We start from the raw sequence: 11229 nt of genomic DNA on the forward strand, positions 1-11229 counted from the left end.
CGGCTTCCTTCCTGCAGGCCGCTGCTGGGGAGGACGCCAGAGCCTTCCTGCCCATGGCCGGCCACGCCTGGTGTGCGGGTAGTTGCCCTCTGTCCTTCACCCTCTCATCCTCCCTCTCGCCCTGGGCCCTGTGCTCACGGCAGCCAGGCAGCCGAAGACACAGGCACCCAGGGAGAAGGCCATCTCCACAGTGCCCATCCCAGCTGCCTCGACTGACCCCCCACCCATGAGCTTCATCTCAGGGGCCTCCCATCGAGCTCTCCGTGTCCAGGCCCGCGGTCCCCCCAAGATCAGGCATGGGCTCCCTGGACACTGCCAGCAAAAGCACTGCAGGAGGAAGCTGCGCAGGGGACCGACAGGGGACGACTGCCTGGGGTTCAAGTGACGTTGACCACGTTGCTGTAAGCTCAAGCAATGCTGCCCTAGCTGGCCACCATGACTGTCCGAGCCAGGCAGCCCTGTCTTCCTCCTGGGGAGAGGACAAGAACACAGGAGGGCGGCCTGGAGCTGCAGGGAAGAGATCTTAGGGGGAGACTCCCTGCTGGGGATGAGGTGAACACAGGGAAAAGACAGATGGAAAGAGAAGTTGTTCTTTGAGCTCCTGGATGCAGCTGTATCTGAAGCCCACCCTCTGGACTTTTCAGCCATGGGCAACAATAAACACTTCTTTTGAGTTGGTTTCCCTCATTTGCAGCCAAACCACAGCAACTATACCCCTGGTTCTCCTGTCCTCTCTCTCCTTCCTGCCACCTGGGCCCTGAGCCCAATTTAGCCTTGTCCCTAAAGGCAGGAAAATCAGACTCAGCTTTTATTCCAAAGCAGTGGCCTTGGGAGACTTTCTGATCACACCCGAGCCCTGAGCACATCAGGACACACCCGGAGCTGGCTCAGAATGTCACCAGGAAAAAAAAAAAGGAGACGAGGAACAAAAAAAGAAAAATCTGCATTCCCATATTCAAATAAGCTCCTGCAGAAAGAGAGAAAGCAACTAGCAGTTCCTCTAAAGAGGTGTCATGGCACCGGACCCGGAATGCTGACAAGCGCTCTGGCAAATGTGCCTTGGCCGCAAGAGCAGGGCAGGTGTCCTGCAGCAGGCCTGGCAGCTCCACAGCCCTCATTATTTCTCATTACCGGCCCGTCGCCGCGCAGCAGGGGTAGGGCTCCGTGGGCGCAGGCACAGGGCAGGCTGTGAGATGGAGGAGCAAGGTTTCCCCAGCACAGGGAGGCAGCCGGAGGTAGAGCCTGCTGCCCTGTGACAGCGCGGGGCAGCCAGGACGGACCTGCTGCTCGGACCCCGGGACACCCAGCCTGGTCTCCCCAGCCCAGAGCTCCCCCGGCCCCAGACCCAGAAGAGGTGGGTGGGCTGCCGCTGGGCCAGGCTTCGGACTCCAGGGCCAGGGCTGGGCCTGGGGGCCTGATGACCTCTCCCCCAGGAGGTCCAATGGGCCCTGCGTCCATCTCACACACTCAAACCCGAGCACCCCCTCATCCCCCAGCCTGCTCCTCCCACAGGCTCCCAGCTCTTTCCTGTCCACGCCATCCTTGAGTTTGAGACCAAACCCTGGAGTCAGCCCTGATGCCGTCTTTCTCTCATGCACTCATGTGTCGGCTTGACCCAGAATCTGGCCGGGTGTCCCCTCCCCCGCTGCCACCACCAGCCTCCCTGGAGCAGCCTCCCAGCTGGTGTCTCGGTTCTGCCCTCACCCTGCCCTGACAGGAGGCCTGAGGCATCACATCTGCCCCCTCCCCTCCCCTCCCCCGCCCCTGCTGCAGCCGCAGACCCCCCCCCCACCATCCTCTGCCCCCGCGGCCCCCCTGCCTGGGACGCCTTTCCCTCCAGACCTGCATGCAGCTGCCTCCCTCCTTCTCGCCTCCTGAGGTCTTCGCTCAAGCATCCTCTTCTCAGTGGAGACTCCCTGGGCATCCTTTCAGAACATGGCCTGTGTCAACTTGGGTCCTCCAGGGCAGTCGTCAAGACAGGGTTCAAGGTCGAGAGGTCGGTGGGCACGCCTGTGAAAGATAAAGGCAGCAGGTGAGGAGCCGCCAAACTGCAGTGCGGGTCTGACACGTGTGCAGGGAGAAGGGAGGCGGGAAGGGGGCACGGACTGCGGTGTCCCCCGAGAAATCTCAGCCTCCCCGCGGGAGGCCCAGAGCAGAGATTGAGCACAGAGGAGTCCCGCACAACGGCTGCTCTCAGCTGGGGGCGGTCACCCCACTCCGCCCAGCAAGTTCCCTGTGAGGCCTCTGAGCAGCGCAGCTCTGAGCTGCGGGGTCTCTGCTCCTCCAAGCAGCAGGAGGGAGGCAGACAGCCCCTCCTGCCTCCACTCTCCAGCCTCCACCCTCCTCCCTGTCACCTCTGGGGTCTTGGGGGCCTTCCTGGGAGTGTGATCCACGCCCTCACTCCTGAGGGTCTGAGCTCCTGGGGACTGCACCCTCTCAGGCTGGGGCACTGCTCTGTCCGTTCACGGTAAGAGTCACACGGGGGGCACCGCGGCCCCAGGAGGACCCTACTCCACACGTGTCCCTGCCGGCCGCTCTGTATACCAGCAGCGCCTCCTCCTCCCACCAATTAGCCCAACAGAACCATGACTCCTCCTCCTCTCTGCTGCTCCCTGGGCCCAAGGGTCTCACATTGCTGGGGAGGCAACCACAGCCCCGCAGCCCTGTGCCCTGGCGCTCTCCATCCCCTGCCTGGCTTCCTTCCTCTCCCCGGAACGCGTGACCACCTGACGTGTGCCCTGCGTACTCCCTACATCGGAAGGGCTCAGCGTAGTGCCTGATGCTTAGTAGAGGCTCAGTAGCAGCTTCTGGAGGGGGTGAGTGGACGCGCCAGCCAGTCAGTGCACAAGCAGCTCCTGTGTGAGGGGCTTGCAGCGGACCTCGTCTCACGCGTCTAAGGCTTCTGTGACTAGGACACTGCTTCCTCGGTGGACGGCACATTTTGAACCGCTAATGCTGGCTGTTTGGACAAATGGAGAAACTCGGACCCCAGGCCACACTCTCTGGGGATGTCCAGGTGAGCTGAGGATAGGGTTCCATGTCCCCCAACCCTCAGCCAGCCTTTCCCGGGGGGGGGGGGTTCTCTGCCATCCTGGGGCCTCACTATCGACTCCTGGGGACAGAGACCTCAGGGCAAGATGCCCCTTGGACCGCCACATGGAGACCTGCCTCATTCACCCCAAATTGCCTTGGCTGAGTTGGGCCCAGCCCAGAGGACTCCAGCCTCTGTTCCTACCAAAGTCAAGGCCCCAAGTGTTAGTACATTTGCAAGGTCGCAGGGGCCTTGACCTCAGGGCTGGGCCAGGAGTGTAGCCATTAAGAGAGGGGGCCTCTGGGGGTTTCCCTGGTGGCTCAGTGGCTAAGAATCCGCCTGCCAATGCAGGGGACACAGGTTTGAGCTCTGGTCCAGGAAGATGCCACATGCCGTGGAGCAACAAAGCCCATGCACCACAACTACTGAGCCTGCACTCTAGAGCCTGAGAGCCACAACTACTGAAGTCTGCATGCCACAACTACTGAAGCCCGTGTGCCTAGAGCCCATGCTCCGCAACACGAGAAGCCACCGCAATGAGAAGCCAGCGCACTGCAACGAAGAGTAGCCCCTGTTCTCCGCAACTACAGAAAGGCCACGCACAGCAATGAAGACCCAACACGGCCAATAAATAGAAGAAAAAAAAAAGAGTGGGGGGCGGGCTCTGGCTTCGTGTGACCTTGGGCAGGTGGCTCCCCGGGCCCTGTGCAGGCTGCTGGTCCTACCCACCTGGTAGGGCGGATGTGGGGGCTGATGAGGTCGTGCATGCGCGTGTCAATAGGGGGCACTCGCCACCCTTGGCCATGGCCATCCTCGAACCTCCGGGCCAGCTGTGGCCCTCCTTCTCCTGATGGCCTCCACTGCGAGAGGAGGTCTCCACGCTCAGTGAAATTCAGTAACTCCCCCAAGTCACCCAAGTGCCACGGTCTGACCCGAGTCCATCCCCCACATCCGCCACTCCGGCTGCTGTGGGGTGAGAGACCACCAAGGAAAGCTTGAGAATGTGATGGCCAGAAGGACAAGGGGGGCCCAGCTTGACTGCGACTTTAAAGGGGCTGCCCTCTGCTCAGACTTCCCGCTGACTCAGCCCTCCACTCTGGACAGGAACCAAGGCTGGGGAGGGGGCTCCCAGCCAGTGAGGAGAGAGCCAGAGTCCCCCTCAACCCCCATCCAACTCCATCTCCGGAGGCCTTAGATGGCACCACCCTCAAAGCACCAACTGGCCAGAGCCAGCCTCAGGGTGCTGTGGCAGGGTCCACCCAGCAGGGAGCTGGCTGACCACAGGGTATAGCAAGTCCTTACCCAGCATCAAAGATGCAGGAAGACTTGGATAGTGGGAGGGATGGGGTCCAGCGCACTGTGCTCCCCGCTCCAGGCTCATCTACTCACCAACCGCCTGGTCCTGGTACAGCCCTGCCCACCATGCAAGCTGGGGTGAAGTCAGGGGGAGCTGGGGGAGCCTGCAAGAGGAGCAGGCCTTGCTGGAGGAGGGGAGGGGTACAGCCAAGGTGCTCAGAGAGGGCTTCTGGGAGGGCGACCTGGAGCCCCACACCTCTCTCCCAGCACGAGCTGCGAGAAGCCACAGAATGGTGGATCCTCGGGGGCTGGGGTGAGGGTCTGGGGTCTCATCCCCGCAATCAGCCCTGAGGAGGGGGCAGGGGAGCCCAGCACCCCTCACTCCCCAAAGTTTCTAAAGCACCTCAGGGCTGGGGGCGGGGTAGGTCCCAGCATGATCAGGGAGCCGCTGGAAGAGTAGAGGTGCCTGTGTGCGCCTGCACCTGGGGTCCCCCTGCGGCCCCTCCGCGCAGCCTCACAGCCCCCACCCCCACATGCAGACGCGCGTTTCTGTCCTCTCTGAGGCTTCCACAGACGTGCGCCGCTGGCGACAGAGTGGAGTGGCTGCTTCCCTCTCCGCCGGGCACTGTTCCCTTGCTGTCTGCTGTCTGGTGTGTGTGTGTAACGGCCGTTCCTGGGTCCCCAGCCTGAAGCTGGGTGGCTGTTTCCCTGGTCTGTGGGAGTCTGTGTGCCTGCGTGTGGGCGTGTCTGTCTGTCTCACTGTGTGTCTCGTCCTTGACCCAGTCTATCTGAGCGCTTGTGCCTGGGGGAGGGGGCGCTCCCTCCCGCCGCCTCTCCTCCCCCATCCCCTCCAGCCGGCGCTAACGCAGCGCGCCGCCTTGGCTGCGCCCGGAGTCCAGTGACCTCGTCTGTCCCTGCAGCAGTGACCACCCCACCGCGTTGTCCACCGGGGGGGGGCCCCCGTGGCTGGGTTCCCAGCCGATGGTCGCTCCCCCCTCAACCTAGGGCCGCCGGAGCCCAGGGTGGGTACGCTCCCCTCCCGGCTGGATCCGCTGGGTCCCCATCTTCCCTTATGTAACTCCACATCTGTCTGCGCCTCGCAGGTCACCCTGGACCCTGCGCTGGGTCCTGCCCACGGGGAGACTGAGATCCGGAGTCCCATGCTTGTGGCGGGTGGAACGAACCCCTGGCCAGGGCACCGGCTATCGGAGACCCCTCCCATCCTTCCTCCTTGGGAGGTTCCCTGGGAGGTTTCCTTGGGGGACCTGCCTGCCCGAAGCGTGAAACGCGGAGAGGAGCGGTGGGGCCAGTTCCCCTGAGCGCGGGTGCAGGTGACCCTCATCCGCACTCCCGACCCCCACGGGAGCCCCGGCTCCCGACAGGGGCCGGCCAAGGGTCACCGGGGCCGAGGGCACGGGGCAGGCCGAGCGGCCCAGAGACTGGCTCCCGCGTGCGCGGGCCGCTGACCGCAGGCGAGCCCCCAGCTCCGGCGCGCGCCGTGCCGGGCTCCCCGCCAGGCGCCGTGCGCACTCGGGCTGGGGCTCGGGCGGCCGGGCGGGCACGCGGCGCTGTCCGTGGTGCTGCCGGCGCCGGGCGGGGCGGGGGCGGGGCGAGGGCGGCAGCCAATGGCGGGGGCGCTGAGCCGGGCGCGGGGGGCCGCGGGCCGGGCCCGGCGCTCACTCCGCCGCGCGCGGCACTCGGGGCGCACGGACGCTCCGGCAGCGGCTCGGGCCCCAGCTCCGCCCCGGGTCCGCTCGGGCCGCGGCGGTCGTGCCCGCTGGCCCGAGTCGGCTCAGGTTCCGGGCCGGGCCCCCTCGGCGCCGCCCGCCCCGGCTCCGGTCTCGGCGCTCGCGGACCATGCGCCGGGCACCCCCCGGGGAGCCCGGCCGGGCCGAGAGCCCGCGAGGACCAGGCTCCCGGGCCCGGGCCCCTCCCGGCCGCGCGGCCGGCGGTCCGCGCCCCGCCCTGCGCCCCGGCGCCGCCTGAGCCGGCGGGGCCATGGAGCGCTCGCCGCCCGACGGGCCGCTGAACGCGTCGGGGGCGCTGGCGGGCGAGGCGGCGGCGGCGGCGGCGGCGGCGGCGGGCGGGGCGCGCGGCTTCTCGGCCGCCTGGACCGCGGTGCTGGCGGCGCTCATGGCGCTGCTCATCGTGGCCACGGTGCTGGGCAACGCGCTGGTCATGCTCGCCTTCGTGGCTGATTCGAGCCTCCGCACGCAGAACAACTTCTTCCTGCTCAACCTCGCCATCTCCGACTTCCTCGTGGGTAAAGCCCCCAGCCCCCGCCCGAGCCCAGGGGCGCCCGCCCGGGCGGGCCAGCGGGGATTGGGAACGCGGACCCAGGGTGCCTCTTCCTCGGGGACGCGCCCCGCTAGGGGCCCCGGCCTGGGGAGGGGGCGTCTGGGACTCGTGGGGAGGTGGGCGCAGGCGAAGGCCCTTGCCTCCGCAGCCGCGGGACTCGGGCTGGGGAAGGCCGTCCCCGGGGAAGGGGCCCGAGCGGGCGGGCGCTCGGCGGGGCGCTCGGCGCGGCGGCCGCGGTGCAGCGCTGGCTCCTGCGCGGTAGCTAAACAAAGGCTGTAGAGGACTCAGGACGTGGGGGGGGCGCCGCTGGGGGGAGGTTTGGGGGAGGGGACATGGAAGGGAGAATTTTAGAGCCGTGTTGGGGGAGGAGACCGTGGGGAAGGCGGGGTGGGGGGGGTGCTCTGAGAAGCGCGCTCTCACGTGTCTGTGCGCTGCTGCCGGCTGGGGGGCGGGGCGCAAGGAGGGGGCCGGGGCGCCAGACACACACCTGTTGGGGCTGAGAGGTGCCTCTGCCAGCCGCTCGGAGCCGCCCGCGTGGCAGCAGCCAAGCGCCCTTTGAGTCCGGAGAAAGGCTTTCTCGGTTTCTGAGCGGATGAGGAAGAGCGGTCCGAAGGGCAGGATAGAGCTGGGGTCCACTAGGGCCAGAGGAAAGGGAGGAATTTGCCTGCCTTCCTTTCGGCACTGGGAGGACTGGGCAGAAGCCCCGGAATGACCGAATCAAGGCTCTGGGGCTCGTCGTGCCCAGTGGTCCCCACACCTGCATCTTCCTCCTGCCCCCAAGTCCGGGGGACATAGTGGGGGTGGGGGCTGGGTAGGGGTTGAAGGCCAGGTGCCAGGCAGAGGGCACGCCTAGAATGAGGTGGAGGGAGGATTGCTGGTCCTGCTTGTCTCCCAGCTGCGGTGGGTCTGACCCCCGCCCAGCCACGGCACACCATGGCCCTCCTCTCCCACAGGTGCATTCTGCATCCCGCTGTATGTGCCCTACGTGCTGACTGGCCGCTGGCCCTTTGGCCGGGGCCTCTGCAAGCTGTGGCTGGTGGTGGACTATTTGCTCTGCGCCTCCTCTGTCTTCAACATTGTACTCATCAGCTATGACCGCTTCCTGTCGGTCACCCGAGCCGTGAGTCTGGGACATGGGTGCCCGTGGTCACTCCTGGGGGGCGGGGTGGTCAGGAGCCGCCAGGAGACGTGCCAGGAAGGGGGGTATGGCTGCTTCTGAGTGGGCAGTGCTGGGTGGGCTTGGTCCCCACTGGCCTCACACCTGACACATCGGGTGCTCTCTGGCCAGCTGCCCACTCAGTAGGCATTTGCTGCCAGTAGGACTGGTCCTGGTTCAGGCACAAGGGTCTGAACCTGAAGGAAGGGGTCACTTCAGCCTCCATGCTGGAGCAGGTCCAAAGTCCCTGGAACTAAGGGATGATCTGGGCCAGGGGCCCTTAGTGGTACCTCCCTTCAGGAAGACAGGCTCCACGAGCTTCCCTGGGTGGGGGTGGCCACCATGAGTTAGGGACCCTGGGCTGCGTGGACTTCCCACGTGGCATAGGGCTGGTGGCACTGCAGCAGCGGTCACTCTGATGCAATCTTATCTCCCTGATGGCTCCATCAGGCACCCAGGGCCCTCTGCTGGGGGGCCACATGTGTCCTAGTCTAGGGAGGCGGTGGGCAGAGTGCAGAGAGCAGGGGTTTGGAGTCAGCGCTGCCCCAGCGCTGCCCCTTGTGCCAATCCACCTGTAGTCTTTCCTGCCCTGCCTGACCATCGAGAAGGCGGGGATCACGGAGGAGCCGTTGTGAAGATTAAATAAGGTAACATCAGGAGGTGCTGAGCACAGAGCCTGGCACGCTGCGGGCACTCAATAGGCGGGACAACGATGTGACCCCCGGGAAGCGCACAGCGGGCGGGGGTGGGGGGGTGGCAGGCAGGCAGCCTGGCACAAAGTGAAGATTCTGGGAGAGGTTCCGAGGCCTAGGAGAGTGTGACACGGCCTCAGCCTGCCTGGGACTCATGGGGGGAGGGGGGGAGAAGGGAAAAACGTTGCTGCCAGGGAAGGTGTACACGGAGGCCCAGAGGCTGCCAGGAGCTCCAGGTGGCAGAGGCTGACCTGGGTTCAGTCCCCTTCCTTCCTGATCCCGCATGTCCCACCGCAGGTCTCCTACCGGGCCCAGCAGGGTGACACGCGGCGGGCAGTGCGGAAGATGGTGCTGGTGTGGGTGCTGGCCTTCCTGCTGTACGGACCCGCCATCCTCAGCTGGGAGTACCTGTCAGGCGGCAGCTCTATCCCCGAGGGCCACTGCTACGCTGAGTTCTTCTACAACTGGTACTTCCTCATCACAGCCTCCACCCTCGAGTTCTTCACACCCTTCCTCAGCGTCACCTTCTTCAACCTCAGCATCTACCTGAACATCCAGAGGCGCACGCGTGTCCGGCTGGATGGGGCCCGGGAGGCGGCCGCCTCGGAGCTGCCGCCTGAGGCCCAGCCCTCCCCACCGCCGGCCTCGCCCAGCTGCTGGGGCTGCTGGCAGAAGGGGTGCGGGGAGGCGGTGCCGCTGCACAGGTACGGGGTGGGGGTCGGCGAGGCCCCAGGCCCCGAGGCCGGGGAGGCGGCCCTCGGGGGCGGCAGCGGTGGGGGTGCCGCGGCTTCGCCCACCTCCAGCTCCGGCAGCTCCTCGAGGGGCACCGAGCGGCCGCGCTCACTCAAGCGGGGCTCCAAGCCCTCGGCGTCCTCGGCGTCCCTGGAGAAGCGCATGAAGATGGTGTCCCAGAGCATCACCCAGCGCTTCCGGCTCTCGCGGGACAAGAAGGTGGCCAAGTCGCTGGCCGTCATCGTGAGCATCTTTGGGCTCTGCTGGGCCCCGTACACACTCCTGATGATCATCCGGGCCGCCTGCCACGGCCACTGCGTCCCCGACTACTGGTATGAGACGTCCTTCTGGCTGCTGTGGGCCAACTCGGCCGTCAACCCTGTCCTCTACCCGCTGTGCCACCACAGCTTCCGCCGGGCCTTCACCAAGCTGCTCTGCCCCCAGAAGCTCAAGATCCAGCCTCACAGCTCCCTGGAGCACTGCTGGAAGTGAGCCGGCCCTCCAGGGGCACCTGGGATGCGGGGGCAGGGCCCTCCACTGCCAGCCGCCTCGAGGTCCCGGGCTCCTGGGCAGCCGGGCCTCACCACCCTCCACCCGGCTTGTCTTTGGCCCTGATGCCGTGGCAGCCTCTCAGACCGTCCGCTGGCAGTTGAGGCAGCTTGGTGGGCGGCTGGAAGGGTCCCTGCTGCCTGAGCCGGAATGTGGCCACCCAAATCCTGCTTTAGCCCAGGAGGGACAACCCAGGGGTCCCAGCCACTCTGCCCACCCCCACGGACAGCGGGATGGCCAGTCGTGTCCGCGCTTCACACAATTACTGCTTGGTGTTCTTCACAAAGCAAGCGCTTGGCGTGAGCTCCAGGCCTCCAGGGCCGCGCCCTGCCCCTGCACGTGCACACACCTGCACACGCCTGCACACCTGCCCCATCCCAGCCAAGCCCCGGCCACTGGCTTTGCTGCTGTCCGTCCCCTGCTCTAGCCCGGGGCCCTGCTCCATCATCCCTCTTCCCTCCAACTTTCTCTGCTCCCAAAGTGCCGCGTGCACCCCGGGTCTCCACGTCTCCATTCTGGGTGTTTCAGGAAGACGGAGAAGAGAAAACATGTCTGTGAACTCGATGTTCCTTGGATGTTTAATCAAGAGAGACAAAATTGCTGAGGAGCTCAGGGCTGGATTGGCAGGTGTGGGCTCCCACGCCCTCCTTCTCCGTGCTGCCGCTTCCGGCTGAGCTGTGCCAGCTGCTTCTGTCCACCCCGCCCCCAGCTCAGGGTGCTGGGCCCCATCGGGCGCCTCTGAGAGGGGCCGGAGCCGCGGACGCCTGCTTGTCGGGAAGGCTGCCCCTCCTGCTCCACGTGCTCGGCCCAGGTTTCCCGGGGCTGACGGGCAGGGGGAACCCAGCCGTGGCCCGAGGGCCCTGGGGCTTGCGGGGCAATTGGAGGAGGCCGGGGGCCCAGCCGAGGGGCCGCTTCGCCGCACCGCGTGCCTGGATGGCGCTCTGCATGCCCGGCTCCCCGCACCTGCTGGCTGCCCCTGCAGACCCCACAGTCCACAGTAAAGTGTATTTTTTTATTGGTGCTGATTCCTGAGGACGTCGTGGGGGTGGCTGAGCACCTGTGCTTCTGTCGGGGGCCCAGGGGGACGTGAGGCGCAGGCCCGCCCCTCCCCCGGCCTCAGTGTCCTCTTCAAGCGGAGGAGCCAGGCGGGTACCAGGGTTTGATCCTAATAAGGGACGCATGCCCGGCAGCGCCTCACCCCCGGCACCCCATCCCCGGGGAGGGGCTCACTCCACAGCCCCCACCTGCTGCAGCCCGCCCGCCCCCAGGACAGGGGTTCTCACCGTTCTCCGTCAAGATCGTCCCCTGGGAGCTCCCTGGGTGTGGGGCCTGGAGCTGAGCTTGAGGGGATGGGCCGCGGGACGGGGGCTTCCCGGGCAAAGGCCTGGAGGCGGGACCGAGGGTGCTGGAAGGGGTCTGGGAGAAGGACCTGACGGGGAGGATGCTGGGTGAGCCTGGGCCCAGTGGGCTTTGCG

At 66.3% G+C, this 11229-nt stretch overlaps 1 protein-coding gene across 4 annotated transcripts; it reads left to right on the top strand.

Moving 5' to 3' along the window:
• Positions 1-6325: 6325 nt before the first annotated feature.
• Positions 6326-10739, top strand: HRH3 (histamine receptor H3). Of its 4 annotated transcripts, none has more exons than XM_057702856.1 (4): positions 6326-6590; positions 7579-7745; positions 8771-9693; positions 10236-10739. In XM_057702856.1, exons 1-4 carry the CDS (start codon positions 6326-6328, stop codon positions 10426-10428), a joined length of 1548 nt encoding a protein of 515 aa, XP_057558839.1. In that variant the 3' UTR covers positions 10429-10739. The 4 variants fall into 4 exon arrangements, with proteins under 4 accessions (XP_057558839.1, XP_057558840.1, XP_057558842.1 ...); XM_057702857.1 differs by having other exon boundaries at positions 8771-9537; XM_057702859.1 differs by having other exon boundaries at positions 8771-9537; positions 10283-10739.
• The last annotated feature ends 490 nt before the right edge of the window (positions 10740-11229 follow it).

The sequence above is a fragment of the Hippopotamus amphibius genome, chromosome 12 (assembly GCF_030028045.1).
Source record: "Hippopotamus amphibius kiboko isolate mHipAmp2 chromosome 12, mHipAmp2.hap2, whole genome shotgun sequence".
NCBI lineage: Eukaryota > Metazoa > Chordata > Mammalia > Artiodactyla > Hippopotamidae > Hippopotamus > Hippopotamus amphibius.